Source organism: Opisthorchis viverrini (assembly GCF_000715545.1).
Source record: "Opisthorchis viverrini unplaced genomic scaffold opera_v5_69, whole genome shotgun sequence".
In the NCBI taxonomy this organism is placed as follows: domain Eukaryota; kingdom Metazoa; phylum Platyhelminthes; class Trematoda; order Opisthorchiida; family Opisthorchiidae; genus Opisthorchis; species Opisthorchis viverrini.
The window spans coordinates 315143-337669 of record NW_008751725.1 but is presented as its reverse complement, the minus strand read 5'-3'; the positions used below and the strand labels follow the sequence as shown (position 1 = coordinate 337669).

General features: G+C 43.4%; 1 protein-coding gene across 1 annotated transcript; it reads left to right on the top strand.

Annotated features, from left to right (window-relative positions):
* Positions 1-12903: 12903 nt before the first annotated feature.
* T265_04276 (hypothetical protein) lies at positions 12904-22196 on the top strand (the record flags this gene model as incomplete). The annotated part of the gene is made up of 3 exons (XM_009168975.1): positions 12904-13062; positions 21782-22105; positions 22143-22196. 3 exons carry the CDS (start codon positions 12904-12906, stop codon positions 22194-22196), a joined length of 537 nt encoding a protein of 178 aa, XP_009167239.1.
* Between the last annotated feature and the right edge of the window lie 331 nt (positions 22197-22527).

Here is a 22527-nt window from a genome sequence, read left to right as displayed (position 1 = left end):
TTACTTAATCATAACGCGCGTCACCATGGAAAGTAAGGCATCAGATTAAACATTTTGGCTTTAAATAGGTAGCTGCATCTTTGGTCAATTTATGAGATTAAGCTTTCTGCGGTTCCATTAAGTGACCAGGGTTAAATATTCAACTTCCTGCTTAAAGCAGGGTATAGATAGTAGACAACCTCAGAGCTTCTAGGGTGGCTCCATCCTGGTCAGAAAATACTGGTTACGTGAATGTTGCCTCCACCATAAACAAGCCGACTTTATCTGAGAAAAAACTTTATCTGCTTCATCAGTTGAGTGTTCAGCTACTGTTTGGCGTCAATGATGCTTCAAAGTAAGTCACTCCGGTGGAAACCTTATGCCTCTATCGTTTCCATTTACTATCTTTAGCCCTTTTCGATCACCGGTTTTCTGCCATTTCAGTACTATTGTTATAAATAACATGGATTATTGCCGTTGCCTCTTTTTTCGGATGAACATGTTCTTGATTTCTTTGAGGGGCTTCACAGAGTTTCGGTCCCAGGATTCACTTAGTTTCATCAAAAAAACACAATAGTCAGTAACCAAATGTCATTCAAAAGTTAGATGAAAACCCCGGCCAGCCCACTGCCGGCTTTCCTACTCTCGGAACTCGTAGTTAAGCCTGTTTTCCGTTCCCTTGTCATCTTAATTTCTTGCTTGGATGCTTTTTTGTATGGATCATATGGCAAGTTTTCAGCTGAAACCTATCTTGATGTTGACAACTAATTCAATAAAAATTCGTCTGAAGATCACTTTGTTTATTCCGCTCAATTGAGTTCTCCAAAAAATGTCACCTCATTTGTCATCTGGAACGACAGTAAAGATGCCGAAGTTTGATTCAATGCTAGTTTTGAGGTTGGTGATTGATCAGATGACTATTGATGAATGATAGATTAAGATAACTTTAGGCTGTTTCCCTCTAACAAAACTCAAGTCCATCCTAGCATACAATTTAATATCCAAGTAGGAAACGGAACCAGCGGTGCTTCGAAGACTAGGCCTACTCGGCATTCTTCACCAATAACGGAAACGATGGTGGACTGTCCATAGACTTTACTGAGTAGGACTAAAATACTGCGTTATTCCTATCGTCGCTCCAAGTGAAACTTCAGATGGACTTTGTGCAATACATTCAGCTGAAAAATGCTATAAAAGAGAGAGTCAGATAAATTTCTTCTGTTTTCTTTCAACATCGACCTAGTTTATACGTGACTCTTCATGGCGACAGATTGTTTTGCCTTCGGCATCTTGTCATCCGGTCAACGTATTTCTAACGGATAAAACATGAAGACAATCAAGGGAAGAATGACACAGTTATAGACAACTGGACACGAGCGCAGCAAACTAGGCGCCCGGTGTGTGGCGCGAAACTGTTCATTTGGATTAATCGTTTGACGTGAAGCAATGGAGAGTTTGACCGTGCCGCAGAGTTTGACAGTATTCCGGATCATGCATTTATCTTTCAGGTTGCTCTGCCATGTACGAACCATACACCGCCGGACAAAGGCAGCAAGAAGATCAAACAGCATATCATTTTATGCAGCGGCATCATCGCCTTTGAAGTTTACGCAAAGCATGGTAATTTTGGTAAACTGAAAAAGTTGAATTTTTGCCGGAAACCCTGGCTGTGGGTTAGTACCTGCGCAGTGATTGGTTGCATCCACCCATAGATCGATTCTATGGAGTAGAAATAAGGAGAATCGCCCTTTCAATGGTTCGGACAAGCGATCACAGAAGATACTGAAACATCCTTGATAGTGAATTTTTTGATGGCCGCCAGATTTTGATACGTTAGCTACATACTTCAGTAAAGCATCCAGTCAAAACAAAACTGCCTTTCTCGGTTTATCTAGCTGAAAATCAGAATTCGTCTACAGCAGTGGAAAACCAATAATGTATGGACATCGTTCCCATCACTGCCGTGGTCTGACTGCTGACTTAAACACTTGGGTACTCCGGCCGGCCATTTGTCTAGGAAATGAAATGCGGTCTCTTTTTCCGTCAGAAATAAGATAAACGGAGCTTGTTCCGTCACCTGTCAGAGAAAGGTCTACCTGTCAAAATCATCCTAGGTTCAGTTCAATTCTCACGACGCTGTACAGCCAATTGAATTCTATTTTCTATCATTGGGTCCATGGACACACTTTCTTTTTCAGATTCATTTCTAAACAGTCCTTTCAAAAGTAGAAGCGGGAAAATGTAAACGATGGTCCAAACCGCGCATAAGAACAGTACAACAGAGACAACAGTAAGTTTTTTGCTTCTAATCGTTTCTCTTCATTGGAATAAATTAGACTTCATTCTTTGAAGTTACGGCCAGAAAAATTTCAGTGGGCAATACAAAATATTGTTTTAATAAATCAAGGTCACAAAGGATTTTTTGACAACTTACTAATTTGTTATCTTCAAAATTTCCAAACACCCTGTTCAAGGACTCGAAACTCGGCGAACATTTCTGGCGTTTAGGTCTTTTACACGACGTCTCAACGTAGCGGATTCCACGAAATTTGCTCTAACACAAACCAATAATGCCTGTTGCTCATTATAGTAACTAAACTATCGTTTTTAGCAAACCACTAATTTTTTATCGTATCAGGAAGTAGTTCCAATGAAGAAATTTTCATTGCTCTCTGGTACAACCTTCTATTACCTGCAACCCAAACCGCACATCACCCGCAATAGCCTCATTTTCACATGTGTACTCACTTTAGTGAGAACAAAGAGCGCAATTATTCGCAAGTGAAAACCTGAATTCGGAAACTTCAAATTCGTGTGTTATTTAATAGAAAAAACGAAGTGCTTTGTGCTCTTCTCATAACTTCAGTAAACTTAATGGTACGTAACTACTAATGGGCCCAACGTTAAAATAATTCACATCAGACTTACATTGAATTTTCACAGGTTAAACTTTAGACAATCACTCCATTATCCTATGCAAAGCAAGGAATTTTGTGGACACTTACTTTGGCGAGATCTGGCTTTCTCCAGCTATTTGCTGGTGTGTTTCGGCTTTTTGAAGTCTATCAACGGCGGGGGGCTCTCAGCTTGTTGGCGTCTTTTTGGTGCTTGAATTATATGCACTCATTAACAAGATGAATTTGGGATCATTATTCCCCGTTTATAGTGTGCTAGAATTTTGTGACATTCACTGAGATGTCGCCCTGTCAGTAGAGTCAATCTATGTTGAAAAGCCGAGAAGCACTGTATGGCTGTTTCAACCTTATTTGGAATCAGGCGCACTGCTCTTAATTGCTAACAAGGATCTCCACCGAAAATTTCCAAATTTCCTCATATCACCACTAATCTATAGGCAGCTGAGAGGTAGCGAAGTATACTCGTGTGCAAACTACTTTGGTTTTGCAAGAGACTCACCCGGAACCCACCTGAATCTCTCGGTTTTTACGTTTCCAGGCAAAACTTCTCTTGCAAAACCAGAGTTGCTTGCAAATGAGAGTATATTCGTGAATTTCGTGCAATTTGGTTTCAACTAGAACATAAGGTTGACGGAAACTCGAGGACTGCGCCCTTGATGAGCTTCAAGAAGGACGAAACCTGTACTAAACTATTGAGGAGTTTGCAGCAATCTTACGAGTAGTGCATTACAAATACAGCTGAGAGGTAATTTCACAAGATGAGTAAAACTTCCTTCTGAGAATTTGTCAGTCGAGAACCATTCAATAAGTGACCACGTGATTCTGGGTTCCGTTGTTGAAGAATTAGTGACGCTATGTTCGGTCTAAGTGAAAGCTGATCGCACTGCTGTCCAGCCACTCGTAGTCAAGCATGAAAGGTGTCGGGTTCGAAATTCATTGAGTTTCGGTAGAACCGCAATGCTGGTAATCTCAAATATGGATGGAACAGCTGTACATCACTCAATTACAAAATGGTGTGTTTTTGTACATTACTTGAATGAAACCTGATACTGGCCACCTTCTCCGGCAATGAAGACTTTGACACCGGGTTCAGACACCTTTCCTAAAACAATTCATTGAAAAATTAATAACCACAAGGTTGGTGAGGTAGTCTTTATGACTGAAAAAGCCTGAAACCTTGTGTGGTGATGTTTGTTGGGATCTCAGAGTCATCCTTAATGCTACCCAAATTGGCATTTGTGTATGACTTGCTAGTGATGCGTTTTTTTTTCGGAAAATTCATGACTTGCTTGCGTTTTTTTTTGGGAAAATTTTCGAACAGTCTGGGGTTAGTGAAATTATTTCACATTATTCTCAAATGATGGTAACTTAACACGACATAGTTTCCAGCGTAAGGTAATAGCAGTACAAACGTATATTTTTGATCGTGTATGCTTCCTCCAGCTGTTTTCTTGTCTTTGTCCAAACATCGCATATACTAACTGGAAAAATAACTTGGGTCTGTAGTTATTTTTGAACCAGTTCAACGATTCTGCTTGCTGCGAAGCCAAAATACCACTTTATCTTGGAGTATATCAGAAGGGAGAAAATAAAGTTTTGCTCCCTGGGCAACGGTATGCAATGCTGAGAATGTTTTCTCAAAACCGTGACCAAGGGTCGGTGATGAGTGCAGCAGCCAACTAAAGGAACAACAAGCACGCCGATAAGTCTGTGTACATCAGTTTTGATGGATTCACTGACGTCAAATTCCCCAGTTAAAAATCGGCACCTAGGTCCTAGCCTTGGAACAGGGAACTACACGTAGAGAAAGAAATCCTCCATGCGAGTTCAATTATTCATATTTCAAGTCCCTTCGAACTTTTCCGCCTGTCTTTGTGGGTTTGCTGAGTAGAACAGCGACACTAGGTGTGTTCTCAATGCCTGGGCCCGATCGATAACTTTAGGATGACGAACTACTGTTTAGGACAGTGGACGAGTAAGAGTGGTTATGTACACATGTCTGGCGCGTGGTCGATTTTAGTTTTGAGGTCTGGCATATCATTCTACGAAAAGCTAAAAAGCGTAAAATCTCCGCTGGTGAAGCCTCAAGCAGCTAGAGGAACACCCCCATGTGGAATGGCAAACGAGATTAAACACGTTCTGTTTTGCTGTTTGATGCCCACCACATTTGGTCTTTCTATTCGGTCACATTTCTCACTTGAATTGCTTAACTCCCATGCTGTTTCACTTTCAAGCTATCGCAAATCCAGTTGTTCGCTCTCTGCTCCCCCTTTTCATGTAGGCTACCAAAATGCAAGCTTCGACTGTGTAGGTACAACTACTACTATAGGCAAGGGGCAACATACTTTTGGATTGTGACATTTTGTGTCTCTTTTAGCCATTAAATGATATGGTTCGGCCTTTCTACGCCACAGTTCCCGTGACAGCGTAATAGGAGTGGATGGCGTTTCGTATAGAGCAGATTCTTTGGTCAACAATATTCTCGAGAATAGTCCACATACTGATAGGAATGTTGTATAGTTATATGATTAGGTATACAGACCATTCGATAAGTTCGGTCAAAGAGATATTTCTGGCCCCACGTTTATACTGACTCAAAGTAGCTGGGCAGTAGTATCCCCCAGGACAAGTAAATTCAATAAATGTCTTACATGAAACATATAAAAAGACAAAAGAGTTAAACTTCCATCCTGTCATGAGAGGAAGCTTGAAGAACAAGACCTGTTTCTGCGACTGGTATCCTGTATCTAACACCTAGCAATTTATTTAACAGATACGGATATTCTGTGTCCGTATGTGTGCAAACGTGGATTGGAATATATTCTGTATTTCTGTACTAATGCATTCTTCACGAAGCTTTTGATATTTCAGCCAGGTATTCAGCAGCTTAAAACATTTCTTCTTGCAAAGGCATGTCCTCAATTGACTTCTTCAGGAATATTCGGTCGCTGTACATCCCCTCAGTTTTCATACTGATATAATTACATTTAAATAAATCGAAGCTGTCCGTACACCCAACGGATTTTCACAGGAAGTCACCTGCTAGTTGTTAGTGAAACCATATCCTCGCAAAAAATTACCCCCACGCAAACCTTGTATTGGTTGCCACAATATGGGGAAGTGTGACGGTCTAACGCCCCCCCCCCATTGTTGTTCCAAGCCAACCTGCAGTTTATATTTACTCGTCCACAACGCTTGTATGCTGAGTGGCCGTACGAGCAGCCAATTTTTCCCACATACCCTCTTTCTTAACTGAGTGGTGAATGACTCCACACATATCAAGCGGACAAAATTCAGCGGGAGTAACAAAGTGTATGCATTAGTGCCCCGGTTTGGCCGTAAAAATCTTGAGACGAGCACAAATAGTCTGAAGAAAAAACACCAGAAGTTAGATGGGAGCTATGGAATACCGCAGGCGTCTTCATTCCCATATTCCTACCCACTCATTTATGTAACATGAATTGTGCCCTCTGCAACCAACACCCGAGACTATTTGCTTACATGCATCCTTAAGATAGCAACAATTCCCACTCGGTAACAAAAAAGAAGAGTTCGTAAACATAACGAGTCCTCCTCAAGTCAAATGACAAGAGGGTTAAAATGTTGGGATAATTGGGTAAGTACCAAGCGAAATGCAATCAAAGAACAAGAAACAATGCTGTCGTTTGTCACACGATCAGACAGCGGGCCCAAGGTTACCAGCCGGATGATCTTGGGGTACAAACAAGATAAGACTGGTGGTCTCTTTCTGTCTGTCCTATCAGACATGGCAACATATGCACGAACAAACCGTTCTTGAGGTTCTTCATCCAGTTTGAGTCTAGTGACCAATTCCCATTCGTCGTCCTCTGACCCCAACGCACATTCACCTTGCCTTTCTCTGATATGAGCGGCGTTTGTCTGCTCGACTGTTGTAACAAACTCGTTTTGCTGTCAGCTTAACAAGAGGGGCATAATATGGCTAACTGTTTAAGAGGGACCAGGTCCAACTAACAACCATGGGTGTAGCAGAGTTTACGTAGGTCGGCAGTTCTTTTGGACAACCGGAAATAGCTCGTAACTCAAGACATGCTTGTGAGTTAACTACAAGGACGATCAAACAGATCCATAGTTCAATTGTCGTTCGATAGCTCATTAAAAGAGTCCGTCTCCGCATAGTTCTTTGTGGAACTGCAATTCTAAAGAAAAATTGCTAATGTATGGTGAAGCCCCACTGATAAGCCATCAAATTTCGGCCTAGTGCAGGCAGAAAGCATCGGTCGACCACTCATCCTTAATCTGGAACTGAAGTTATACCACTACACCCTGGCGAAAGAATGTCGGCTTTTCTCACTTTTAGTTGCTACACGCCTGTCATATGATTGTAGCAAATTTTACATTCTAAAAACTGAAAATGGGCATTTGGAGACTTTCTTCTTCTTACTGTCTCACTCAGTGGACTGAGGAAATCCTTTTACAGCTTCTCCAGGATTGCATTATTTTTTCTGAATTTATGGATTTTTACAATAATTTGCTTTTTACGTCATCCCCTAGTTGGGTCTGAGTTTATGATTCCGTTTATTAGCTGTGACAAAACACAGGTACTCAAATTGGAAAGGGAGATTTAGTTTGCCAAGACATTGGTTTTGAGGGAGACGTATTTGTTTTCTCAGTTAGGCATAGTGGCTGTCTTCAATTAATTCTGTCCGTTTTGTTTAACAGCATCTATGCTTCTCGACTTTTTGGATTTTCACTAGTTCGAGCATGTTTCAACAAACGCCCTCATGTGTATGGACCTGCCTGAACTGTCGTAAACAAAGCATCTGCGTTGATACCTGACTAGGAAGTCCTGACAGGTGCGGCGGCCGATCAACACAACCATGACAATTACTGGATCGTCGTGTTCCATGTGTTAGGCAAACTGACATCACTCAAGTGTAAACACGTACTTTCGTTCAGAAATAAGGATCCAGATGCATCCAGAGTGAGTTGGCGGAACAGTGGTAACATGCTTGCCTCACATGTTGGATGTCCGGAGTTCAAGTACCGATACGACCAAGGATATGCACAGCTAACAAACACTAATAAGAGCAAAACTCGAGTCCAGTGCTCCCCGTTGGTTTGGGCTCACCAGAATGATTACGCCAAGATAGAGGAATAACTATGCTTCTCGACTTTTTGGATTTTCACTAGTTCGAGCATGTTTCAACAAACGCCCTCATGTGTATGGACCTGCCTGAACTGTCGTAAACAAAGCATCTGCGTTGATACCTGACTAGGAAGTCCTGACAGGTGCGGCGGCCGATCAACACAACCATGACAATTACTGGATCGTCGTGTTCCATGTGTTAGGCAAACTGACATCACTCAAGTGTAAACACGTACTTTCGTTCAGAAATAAGGATCCAGATGCATCCAGAGTGAGTTGGCGGAACAGTGGTAACATGCTTGCCTCACATGTTGGATGTCCGGAGTTCAAGTACCGATACGACCAAGGATATGCACAGCTAACAAACACTAAATAAGAGCAAACTCGAGTCCAGTGCTCCCCGTTGGTTTGGGCTCACCAGAATGATTACGCCAAGATAGAGGAATAACCGTTCAAAAGAGAATGATGTGAGCATGAGCGCTACAGGTTCCGCAACCGCCTACAACTGTTCTTGCTCACACCAGCTGAAATTTTCCCAGTTTGTGTAAACCAGCCTTTGTGCTTGTCGCGCGCTACATATTTAGACGTATATTTCGCGCAAGTTAGTATAGTTTTTCGGACTTTCGGTGCAACAATTTGTTTGAGCTATGGTTTTATAGTGGTGTTTTACTATTGGACTGTTCGTTCAGGCGTAGAGTTTATAGATCAGTCTTGTGGCATCAGTTAAATTACTGAGTACTTTTATCCTGAAACCTCATTCGTATGGCACGCTGGGTGTCAGCAAATCGTAGCAAGAAATCCTGTGGACAAAAACTGCTTCTTTATCGGCAAGCTTGGTTATCCAACGGTTACCTCAATTTGCATAAAGTTCATTTTATCATGAATTAAGCGCTTAGAATTTTAGTTGAATGGCAACCAACAGGATGGGTACACAGTATGTCGAATCTGGCATCGTTGTTTGACCGGCGGTTTGATTAGTTGGGTGACCCCGTGATACGTCTGGTAAGTATAAATGGAGTTACTGAACTAACCTCGCCCAAAAGAACGAAGGGATCTGGCATGCCATTCTGTCTCAACAGAAATGTGTTGCTCCACGGATATTTTGTATGACATTTCGCACTCTCATCCTAACTAATAGTGAACCTCAGAATTAATATTGTTTTTACTACTCCAACATGACGTGGTAGAAAAACTGGTTTGCTTTATTCAAAGTTCTTGTGCAATACATTCGCGCATCGCGCCACTCGTGAATGATAAACACTCATTGTATGTCACGAGAATCAAAATCACTCTGAAATTAAATTTCTAAAAAAGCCTGATCACCACTTCTTGATATTAGTAATCCATCCTGAACCAGCATTTTCATATTCGTTTGCTTGTTGCAGGCATCCACCATCAGATATTGAAATTTTTTCTCAGGGTATCAAATATAGCGACACTTATTCCCATGGAATATCACTGAGATGCTTAGTAGTGTGTCATTTTATAGGGTGAACTTTGTTCGTTTTTCCAGTGTTGAGACCATCCGGCTTTCTAGATTCTCCGATTCCGTTCATATTAGAATTCCCTTCACTTGTCGCATCACAAAGTGTGTCATTTAATTTACGAGTAATTCTGATTCTGAATTAGAAACTCATTTTTCATACTTGTTGAAAAAACGATTGATCAAACCTAGGGCGAGACTGAGTTTAATTCAAGAATTGCCTTGTTGCAAAGCCTTTCTTGGTTCCCTAGGCACAAACTGTTTAAGTTGAATTCGAAGCTGAGTATCTCGGGATAATAACTGTGAATCCTGGTAGCACAAACTTATGCTTCGTAATGTCGAAGTCTAACTGAAAATATATCATGTCCGTAATAACATTTCGAAAGTTGCAGTCGCAGAGTTTGAAGTCCATGAAGTTAACCACCCACATTTTCTTAATGCCATTATCAACTAAATTAGTTACATAAGTAATGATGGCTTCCTGTGAGAAACTCTAGGGTAGGTTACAAAGGGACAATGTGCAAGAATACAAGAGTAAAATTCTTACCGGACAAGAGTGAATCTTAGGCCTGCTTCAAGATTCTTCATCTATGGAAGCACAACTCATCCTAAGGCAATACTAGTAACATTACAGTGTGAAGACGTGTGAAAATATACCCCTGGGTTGAGATTTTTTATTGTCCCAGTTGATCAAACGAGCGTATGTATTTGGCGATATTCCTGTTTTCCAGGCATTTGTCTACCGCATGTAAGTACCATAAAATACCAAAATGACCGATTCAGTGGAGATACTACTTACAAAAATTTTTTGTGTTCTAACATAATAATCTGCCAGCAGCGCGAAATTCGTAGTTCAAAGTTCATAGAAGGACAGACTCCCTATGCGTATTTAGTGTTTTTCCACCTAGCAAAGTTCATTTATTTGCTGGTTGTAAAAAACGGATCGTGCACCAGATTCTGATGAGGTATATTTTATTTCCTGGCTCTTGGAGTCCTGACAAAGGACCTTGCCAACAGTTTAAAACAGAAATTATAGAGAGTTAAGACATGTGCGGCTGGAAAGTGGCTACTTGGTGAAACTCATAGTTTTGTGGATGACGAAAGTTAAACTTGGACGCCTGCACTTTTTGAAAGGGTGCTCTGTGCTAACACCTGCCAGCATCTTTCAAGTATTGCCTGTTTATTCCATAGACTCTTCATTATTATGAACTTTGTGCCATATTCCTACGTACTATATGGTGCGGCTCATCTTTAGCCAAGATGGGTCTGCCTTATGTTTTACGCCCTTAGCTTTCATCGGCAAAATCACGCGGTTTAATGCCTCACGATATCGGTCAATGTATAGTGCCGCTTAGCCTGGTTGTGTGGAAAGGACACATGAAATCACCTTCTCCCTAAATTTCTCCAACGCGTCAGATCAGAGTACTTGGAATTAAAAAACTTGCGTTACACCAACAAATTTATGATGATGAGTATTGATTATCATGTAGACATATGAAGGTAGCTGATTAAATTTAAAAATCGTCTGAACAGGCAGTTCTATGTATTTTGTATTTATTGCTTTGTTTATCTACTGCATTTTGAAGTTTCTCTAGTCTCAGTGATTGGTAAGATTTCGACTGTGTGCTAGTTTATGGCTTGTTGGACGGGCGGAACCCACCTTGCCCGAACACCCACAGAGATTCCGAAAGTTCGCTCGCGCGTTATTTGAATATTTGCCCTGGCACACCCTATTCTTCGTGCCGCCCTTACCCAGACTTTGGAGCACAATCACGCTTCATTTCCACACAGCCTATCAACTCCTAGCGAAGTTCTATTGGATCACAATTCCTACTGGCGAGCCCTGGCGGTGGTCCAGTTCATTACTCTGGAAATCTACACTTACTGTACTTTATTCCAAAAAAGTCAGCTCCGAATGTAGAAAGTACAATTTTTGTATACAAAAACTGTACAGCCACACGGTCTGACGGTCACTGATCAACCAGCTGATCAGGACTTCTGTTGAAGTCATCTAAGATGAAATGCGGAAATGAGGCCTGGAGACAGCAAGATCTGGAGGAATCTATTACATACCGTCAGCCTTGCGCCAAGCTTGGTAGTTTCTCTTCGCCGGTAGCCATGCCGTTTTTGACCAGAGGAGTACAAATCTTTGTTTGATTTATACACCCCAAAGTCAGGCTCTGGTGTCATTTCCCGCCTTAGAATTTCACAACCTAAAAAACGTGCTTGCAGCCTCTTATTATGAATGTGACGCTCCCAGAAGGAAAACTTACGAACACTGTTTTATTGCCGAAGCCGATAAAGTGTCCCGCGAAAATCGCAAATATCCATTCGCTTTATCTGTAAACAAATCGCACGCTGATCTTGCAATACACTACGGAAAACTTATCGCGTTACTCTTTAAGCGTTATCGATTACGTCGACTCTTTAACTGTAACACAGTGGTGGATTTCACCCAAAGAGTCGAACCCACTGGAGCGCTTTCGTGCCTTGCTTCGAAGGAAATGTCCACGCAGCTCAAAGTGTCCACCTTCGAAAAAATTAAATGCCGGATGGCGGAATTGATAGGTGGTAGTCTACAAGTGATTGCGTTGTAAACTGTGATCAGCCGTGTGGAAACCAGTAAGAGAAAAGTGATGATATTCCAGACGTTTTCGGACCACTATTGAAGGACCGCACAATGGCTCTATACGAAGCGGCTACGAAAATACCCTAAGGAGAACTCACGACAGGGTGGTTGGGTTTGCCATAGGTATCCGTAGACATTCACCTCTTTCAAAGTCGCATCATGCGTTGACGCTGGCTTTGCCGTTCATGAGACCCCTGATAACGCACGTGGATGGACGAAGAGTAATCGCGACCAGACTAGCTTGCTGTTCATAAAAATATAAATGAATGTTGTACGCACCGCGAAGCCGTGAATCGCTACAAAACTGTCCAAAACTGAAGATTGACATGCTGGTCTACAAGTACATAAAAAGTTAGAGGTGACCAACCATAAACCATTTTTAGGGTTGATGGACAACTGATGTTGAAGTAACTGTCAAGGCAGGACCGTCTGACAACCGTCACAGTCGGATTCCTTTGCCCTGGCAGCCGCCGAATCGTTACGTCAAGGCGACAAAGTTTTCAAAACGACGTCTTCGAGGAGCGCATGAGTGTCTGCGCGACATTCAGAGAGCCTCACCCCCTAAACTATTCCTCTTCCCCAGTGAACATCATGGGAGCTGGATCAGCTCAGGCGCCCGGCTCAAAACAAAAGTCATGCTACACAGATGGTGCCTGCCGCCGCCGCACACGCGGCTGCTCTGGGTTAGTTCCGATCTACGGTGTTTCCGCGAGCATAGCGTTATTAACATCCTACGAGTGCTGTCATGAGCTCGCAACCACGATGAAATATGCCCACTGCTATGTCGAGTGGAATACCGGCTCAACTTGGCGGGGGTGTCTCTGCATGTTCGCCGATGCCCACTCAATATATTGGCACACCGAACCCTGCGGCAGGTGTTGCAGCGAACCGAATGGCTACAGTGGCTCATCTGCGGTCTCCGGCCGGTGTAGGTCGTCCGAAGGAGAAAAGCAGACAAATGAAAAGTCCTCCGCATTGACATTCCATTATCGTCTCTGTGGCAAATTCAACGCAGCGACACTAAGAAGGATTTGTGAAGTAGTGATGTCTTGCTTTTGTATATTGAATCAGTGTAAGGATTTTTGAAGTAGTGATGTTGTCTTGCTTTTGTATATTGAATCAGTGTAGCATATTCTGAATACCTCGAATTTCATGTAAGCTTCTTTGTGCGTTGCACGATGAAGTCATTCAGAAGCGTCATATGCCCCTTTAAACGCGCTATTTTTCACCAAACTCTGAAGTGGTAGAGCTTAATCAGCACATCCTCTTTATAAGATATCAGTGAACATTACTCTTGGCATCTCGTAGGAGAAGAGCGTGCTTTACGCTGGCCGGCGCAAAATGGCCAGGTGCTAAGCTTTCACCCTCCAAAGTGAACTGTTCACCCTTAAGTTGGCGTTGGAAGGCTTATTGCTTTTACCTGATCAAACTTACTGATGCAGATGTTTAGTGTCAGCAATCTGCGTATTTTGAGCATGATTTGTTGATAGTACAGCCGTTCAGACGTAACAGGACCGAGGAAGCCCAAAATCAGGAAACGTGCATTCAGGACGACCTCAAAGCAAAGGCCTTGTGGTCAAATGCATACGTTCCAGTACCTAACCTCAAGCTCCCAATGAAAGAGATGTAGAAACATTATTAGATTTTTACCATTATAAACACCGATATATTCGTAAACCATGGAGCGTTCGAGCATATAAGATTGTCTCCATCACGAAGTGACAAGGGGAAATGAACGAAAAGCGGCAGTCTTCGAAAAACAAGACATGCTCAACACATATCTCATCCATTCCAAACTATCCTAATTGCTACCCCTAACAGTGTGCTCCGTCAAAAGGTACGCATATGCGTAGCGGCAAAATGATGGTGATGAAAGTAGGTAACGTGGATCGAAATTTCGAAGATCAAACCGAGAAAGTTAGACCCACAAGATAAAGAGGACCGACTGCCAGAAAAATACTCGATACTATTGCTTTCAATTCCAGCGCTACTAGAAAAGTGTACTTGTGCCCCACTGTCTTGCAAAATTTCAGCTTGTTTCAATAAACACTTGCAATGGAAAGTCGATGGGAAGGGTGATCTCGGTTTAGACTGCAACAAACATTCAGGGTTTACACACCTTCAACTCTGACAGGCAATCTTGGTAGAAACTGACATCATTAATACCAATGGCTTCGGGCCATACCGCTCAGCTTCTCCAGTAAAACAAGGTGGGGAGCGGGTATACGCTATCCTGGAGGGCGATCGGACGCCGAACTCTCCATAATGTTCTTCATTCTCTTCTATCATACCCCCTCTAGGACCCCACGATACTAAATTGGACAAGTAAAACACCAAATAAATCAGTGGGCGGCAACCCGACATGCATAAACAACGGCCTGGCGGTGGGTGCACTCCATGAGGAAAGTCACCACTACCTTCACAAGCACCCGCTTCCCGAGCACCTCACTGCAAATTCCCCTACTCCAGCCGACTCTATCCATACCGACTCCTAGCTATATATCGGCGGTCAAAGACCTGAAGTTGTCTTAGATCCACCGCACGAAGTAGCCAGATCTCGCTTCTGGAAAATGATACACCTTGTAATGTGCCCTTCGGGATTCAGTGATATGCTTCTCAGGTGCCACAAGTGGCGCATGTTGGTGAACGTTAGTTTAACCTTCGGGATCCCGTAGTGTCGTCCAGTTGTCAGTCACACTAATTTCCAAATAAATAAAAATTCAAGGATGCATTAAGTGTTTTACATTCTCCGACGTCACTCGATGCTTTTCAGGGGCACGTCCAAGCACGATACGTCTTGCAGCACTACTTTGCATCATTTGAGCGTGAAGCACTCGCCGAAGGACCAGATGACCTCGGTTGTCACCTCCATTTATTTCGGCACTTCCTTCCTCCTTTCAAAACGAGAATAATGTTGTCTGCATACTCCGGGTTGCCAAGCCCATCGGAAACTTGAAAATCGGGTTTTCAGGGACCTTACAGTGTTCGCCCCATTATCTAATCAACAGCAAAACCAAAATGCAAATTATGGTTTTGAACATCCTTGTAGATATACCATGAATTTGTAAGTCTCCCTGCTCTTGCCCCGTGCTTCTCTAGCCCTCAGCAATTTCCAAAAAGCCGTACCAACCTTGTGTCTAAAACTGCCGGATCCCTAAAACTGGTGCTTCTGGCACTTGTTTGCCTTAAAATGACCGTGTTCTTCATCGCTAAATTGGCAGAGCGATTTCTTGGTTCGCATAGAATTGCCTAAAAGGGAGCACCAACGACCCAGCCCCAGATGCCAGCTACTGTTACTTTTTGCCCTTCCTAAATTGCTCTCGTTCCGTTAATAGTTTGCAAATATACATTCGATATACGGAAATGAAAACGACTATGATAAAAACTCGACACCACCCAGCCGGCCTAATTTGTTCACTGTGAAATGTATTGCTGAAAGCCGCAAACACAGCACTGCTAAACTGGCTTCTCGCTAATCAACACTTCCAAATACTCGCCCACTGGTGCCCCCCTCCATTCTTGAACCATAAACTCCACCGTTCTTCCCTCTAACGGCACTTTGACTGCTGAATTTGCTACCCTCATCGGCTACCATTCCTCCACACCCCACCAAAATTTCAACACACCTTCATGTAGGGCCATTTGTAAGAACTGTCAAAGGGCAATCTTCACGAGCGAATCGTTTAGTGTGGTCGCCATTCCTCCCCACCAAAATTTCAACACACCTTCATGTAGGGCCATTTGTAAGAACTGTCAAAGGGCAATCTTCACGAGCGAATCGTTTAGTGTGGTCGCGTCAAAGCGATTCATCCAACTGCTTGCCGTCCCCATACAATCCATTGTCATAGGAACCCAGAATCAGCCCTCATGCTCTTTCTTTCTACAATAAATTAAAAATCTCATCATATCACATCCAACTCAATTTCTGGCACTGTTGTGGCCCACATTGGGGAAAATCAAATTACAGGAACTAGGGATATAGGTCGTTTGAGCGTGAATCGCCTACAGTGGATCGTAGTAAGCTTGCCAAGACACGGCTGTTGTTAACGCTAATAACAACAGATGAACCTCCATGTCTAGACACATTCAATAATACTCAGCGGTTCTGACACTAAAGCTTGCTCCGAAGGCTCTGGGTTTTTTCAACGTATCCAAGCTAAGAACCACCAAACTGGCTTCTATGGTGTTAATTATTATACGTACGGTTCTTTCTACCTAGCTGTTAGGTGTGCATAGGCCTGATGCATGAAGTTTTCCAGATTAGAAGGTAATGCACGTGACTTTTCGCTCCATAAAAGCGTAGAGTTACTCCACAAGCATTATGTTAACCACAGTTTACACGCGAATTTTCCCACTTGATGATTGAGGCAGGGTCAAAAAATAAGTGTGTGATTTCTGACGTCTCCTTCCATTCTCGATTGTTACCGATGAATTCCCTGCGTCTTCATTTTACACGCAAACTCAGAAGTTCAAAACGTCTACACGCCCTTCGAGCACCAAGAAAAGCGCCTGATTACACATTACCACTTTCATCTGCAGCCTTCTCTCGTCCCTTCCTTGCAGCCTCATTGTGAAAATTAATTAACAATAAAACCACCAAGCTGCTACTCTTATATTCTCTGTTATCTATGTAGACTGTACTGTACTTCCGAGACCATAGCGCCTAGTCAAGCAACGGCAATTTGAATAGGAATAGCAACCCTTCTCACTACAGTCCAAGAAGTTTGAGTGAATATCCAGCCGCTAGCCAGTACGCGCTGTTGAATTTGACGTAGCTCTCTAGTCCGAGGAGTTGGCTTACCCTTTTCAAGGAATTGACCACTTAGGATCCGGGCCAGTTAGCTTCGATGGATGCATCAATAGCCTGGTTATAGTCTGGAGTTGGGTGTTTGTTGACATAATAGACCGGGCAGAGTATGGATTTTCATGTCTGATGAAACTACTTCGTATTTCTGAGATGCTTTGTTAGGGTTTTTTTATTTAACTGAACAATTTGCGAACATAAATGGGTTATCTGTCGTCCGACGAACATTAGCTAATATTCGTCGCAGGAGACTGAGAACATAATAAACTGAAGAAGTGACTGCAACTTTTGTAACATCATTTGTAACAACATTTCAATGTTGACGAGCCCCCTCCAACCCTTCCACTCTCCGACACAATCATTTGTGGCCAAAATGGACTATGGTGTACATCAAAAGCTGGCGCTGTTGAACAGCAGTAGGTAGTAAAGTGGATGCATCAACATGTAATTGTTTCACAGATGGGGTCGGGTAACAACTCAATGATAAGTCAGCCGCAAACCATGATTCAACTCGGCATCGATTTCTTATGTTCCTATCATTGAAATTTCAACTAGTCAAAACGGGAAGGATGAGGCACAAAACCTGATCTTTTTACTGCTACATGTTATTCTGCTACCTAATTCAGAGTTACTTGACCCTCTAACCCCTGGAAGATGCATCGGTCAAAGTTCTAATCCCTGTTTATTTATGACCACATTCACCAGCCAACAGCAGTCCCTATCTGCAGGAGAACACCATCAGAGAACTAGCCCTTGTCTGTTCATCGCGATGGACCCGTATATGGTTTCAGTGACTAAAGTCTTCAATGCACAAATAGACCTCCCGAATGCACTGCCAGCCCATCTTGGAGGTTTAAGCGCCAGGCGTTACAAGCACAGGTAGCAGTTCCAGATTAAGCACAAATAATGACTATCATAGCGGAGCGATTCTATGTTGCCTTAAGGATTCAAGTTTGATTTTCCTTGAAGCTCCACAAATTGCTCAGTGCATGAGGCACGGAAGTGAAGGCAGTCTGAATAAAACTTCCAACATTTGGCAACATTCCTCAAGTTCTTTCCGGACGTATCAGCACACAATCACGAAGTCCATAAGCAGGTGGTCCAAATTCTGACTCGCGGCTGATGGTTCGTCTTGTTTGCTTTCAGATGCCGCTGCTCTTACTCCACGAATAAAGCTGAGCGTAAATCATACTTATTGAAAACGAATCTTCATCGAAAAGAACATGTGGATTTTCTAGTTTCTCACACACAGAAGAGCCTGAATGGACTACATTGTAGAACTGTGTGAGCTGCTCCATGTAAACTATCAAGAGCGGATTGTATGGTCAAGTCGTCCGCACGGAGACATTTCATTTGTCTATGCGCCTTCTTGTGGTAGCGACGTTTCTAGAAAACTGTTTATGATCGGCGAGCTATCCGCAACAGGTTCAGGTTTTCCAGTTGCCGATGCAGAACGCTGGATTTGGACTAGTGTATGAAAGATAGTTTTGCCACTCCGCGTTTACATGCAAAGTTTGCTTGTGAGGGCCTCCGAACCAAGGATACGTTATCACGTATTCTTAATCTGAATGGTCCTCACATCTAAATATTCTGATCTTGATTTGTATAGTTTGTCGTTTGTCTTTTTCAATCAAACTTTTATCCTGCGGGTGAAGCTAACCTATGCAGGAAAACAAATGGGCTTTTGCAGCAGCCGTTTCTTTCTTATTTGGCATAAGGGATGGTGCACACCCCGCAACCTTCTGACCACTGTTTGAACAAAGCTGTATATCTTCGGTCGGCTGAACGCCGGTGTGGATAGCTCTCGCTGAGACAGTCTTTAGTGCCTCGTAACATCCAGTCACAGAATCTCCACGGGGTCAGTTATTAAGTGGCCCCTCAAGTGCAGGTTCGCAGGCGGGAGTTTCGCTCTACTTGTAGAACTGTTCTCCAAGGAGTCACCTATAGACCGTAATTAGAATTTATAAATATACTTGCATAATTATGGCATAAGTGATTAAAGAAAAGCTGCAACCAATCTCAATACAACTCTTGCACCTTTTGGTGCACATCCAGCCAGAAGAACAACATCGAAGTCATCGTAACAAGTAGGATATTAGAACTCCACAAGCCTGACCGGCGCCTTGAACAGAAAAATCCTAGATTAAGGCTCTCACGGAGAACAGCAACCCCAAGTGCCGTACCCAAGGCTATAAAAATGATGCGTGTGCTCTGCAAGCCGAAAGTGTGTTTTCAAAAAGTGCTCCCCGTTGTTAAGGTAAATGGCCCTTGACTGTGCATAAGTCACACTTTGAGGACAGCCTACTTCTAGCATGCTGAGAAGAATAACACAGGACTACCATCCGTGCGCTCAAGAACGTGAACCGGTCATGGAACCTGAACCAGTGATTATCACTCTGCGTAAACATGCAGTGTGCAATTTTTATGGGACAGGGAGCCAGAAAACTATTTCGACGCTGCCTGCTGCTTCGCAGTCCTTAACGCATGAAAAAACAAAACAGTTTCTGAATTAAAGGCAACATGTTTTGTCCATCCGTGGCAAAAGACTTCACAACACGCGAACCAAACTGCGCAGTGGAGCAACTTATCTGCTCCTTATAAATTGGTGCAACAGGGGTCAGACCGGTGCCCTCGCTATCCGTAATTAACAGGGTGTACAGATTATATCCGTGTTCGGAAGGTTACTTCGGCCGGTCGGCCACATGAGGCGCTTTTTAGTGTAAAGCACTAGCATTCAAAACGTCCCGAACTCCTGAACATGGCATTACACCTGGCAAGATGTTGCCAAACTGACAGTCATTGTCCTTCTGGTTGATGGCGTGACCAGACTCACAACCGAATACCGACAGATCCCATTTCACACAAACCCGTTGCCTATAAGAGCGGGTTTGATAAAAAGAACGGGATCTTTGATATGCAACTCCATATGCTTATTGCGACAAGCCATTGTCAAATTATACAAGGTGAACCGCTACGCTCCCGATGGAGGCGCTTGGTATGGCAGCGACGGATGGTAGCCCCTAAATTTGTCGTCGCTTACCTGTCTGGTTGCCGGTAAACGGTCGTAAAATGACTTAGAGTTCGCACTACTGTGAAGCAGCAGATATCTACCAGTCCCCAGCTGACTCACATCATGTACTACGATATTATTGTTCGCAAATGCAAGCTACTCACTTCCCCGCATTTTGCCTTCCGCACACGGTTCGGCCCGCCGTTGTGGACCACATAATCATAGTACAAGCCGCTGTGAGAGCGACACCGGCCAGCGGTGACGGTTAAGCACGCCCAACTTGTAGAAAATGTCTTCTAAACCCCCTGTAAAATCCTAAAAAACTTTGCTAACCACTCCCGGCTGAAAAACGTCCGCTGCATCAAAACGAGCCAGCATAGTCTTGTTTATATTTAGGCTTACATATCGTATCTCCAAGAAAATCATTCTTGGTCCATTAAATTAAAATTAACCGATTAAGGAAATGATTACTCATCACAAAATGTAGCGTGTCGACACCTAAAATTATAATAGAGGCACGAACACTCGAGAAATCCTTCCAGTAGGCGGGTGTTTGTCGTGCTCCATCTCAACAAGTTTGTCTTCCTAACGGAGTTTCTTTCGTACGGTGGTGCCTTGCATTCCAAACAACTCTATTAGTTTGACCAGTCCGTTTCGTGGAACCCCAGACACTTCATACTGAATGGTTTTAGACTTCATGATTTATTCCAAATTCGACGAAGCCTCCTGTAGGCGTGCTGCTAGAAACGCTCAGTGCCCTATCAACAATGCCTTCCTACTCACATTCGCTTGATATTCATCCCACATTTAAGTTTATTCACATGCAGTAACGTTTTGCACCAACACTTTATTCTTAAATTCGCTGTAAATTTCCATGCCACCTCTCGTCAGCCTCCACACCACCCCCGGATGGAAGTGACCTTGTGTTATTGGCGTTTTAGGTCTTGATCTGCTCCGCACACCTCAGTGCTGCTAATTCCTTTAAGACGTACCCCTTAAGACGTTTCCCTTACCTTTTCAATCACGCAACGTGAATTGGTGTTCAGAGAATTCCGCTTCCTAGCCGTTAACCATCCTAATGGGCCATCGCTTAAGGATCTTTGTCGAGATCTGGGTAAGTTTCACACAAATCGTTCAGCCATAACGTGCTTCTGGTGTCTCGCTGCTATGCCGTCTGAAGTAAGCTCGAGAGCTGGAATAATGGTAGTAAGGGGACGTCTAGATGCAGAGGTATAGCCAAAAACGCGGATCCCTAGCTAGTGAATTCACGCTATAATCACCGAGCCATCCCGTTGGTTCAGGCTCACACCCTGTACATCTACTATTCGTCCTGGTGACAATAACCGACATACCACCCGCCCCGTTTCACCTTCGCAACCACAGGAAATCCTTCCGGCCTTTCCTCCTTGGCGTTGTTCTGACGGCGAATAGATGTCAACCATCCGCAGTGACTTTCAGGTTACTTGTTTACTTCATGAAGTGGGGCACGAGAAACTCATTCGAAAGGTTCGGGTTTTCAAGGATCATCAAACAGGGCATCGGTTCAGTAAAACTTGCGAAAACCTGTGAAATATTCAAAGCCTACCATGACTGACCGGCTAAAACAAGCACCAAGAGCTTCCAGCGCTTGAAGCCACAGCCATTGGAACAGAGATGAGTGAATAAGCCCCACTCTCTTAGGCCCCAGTGCTCGAAAAGATAACATGCCGTTAAACTGAGTCTACATAGTCGTTTTAACCGACCACTTATTGTTGGCGGCTTATTCGTCAAGGTCGGCGTGCAAAATGGTAGCCCGTCTGCCTCTTTCTCACATGATTATCTGACCGTTTATAGGGTCGAGTGCGCACAAAAACTGTCAAAAAGGCTTCCCGGTTCATCATTGAACGGTTCTACGGCCGACTTACCCGTGATTTTCATACAAATAAGAAAGTTTGTCAAGATATCGCCTGTATCAACTCCAAACGACTGAGAAACAAAATTGCGGGATACGTTACGCATCTGATGAAGCGTTTGGAAACCGGGAATGTGCGAGGTATTAGCGTGAAAATGCAGGAGGAAGAACGTGAAAGGCGCGACAATTATCAGCCAGAGATTTCACATTTCGACACCATTGGTGCCGAGCTAGATCCGGTTACGCAAGAAATGTTGCAGAGCATGGTAGGTGTGCACTCATTCTCATCATTTATACCATCAGAATATTCCGCATGCGAAGAACCTCAGAGCAATACAGCCACTCGTCAAGGCCTAAGTCCTTTTGAATATAATCGTTTTTCTCGTGGTTTTGCGGCTTTTCATTTCGCAGGTTAGTGCTGCGCGCTAAGGGGTTGGTGCCCGTAGCGCCTAATGACGACTTATCATACTGGAGGAATTTATACTAATGTGTAAAGATCTAGTTCATCCTGTGTAAGCCCCAAGTTAAGTCCGAACTTGCGCTTTAACAATCGTGTCCCTCGAACGAGACGGTCGTTGGGTAGGAAAACGAATGCGTCTGTGGTGAGGGTGACACAATCATCACCAGCACTCTGGTTGGAAGACAAGCCTCGTGCTATGGCTAGAATAGACTCGTAATAAATTATCAG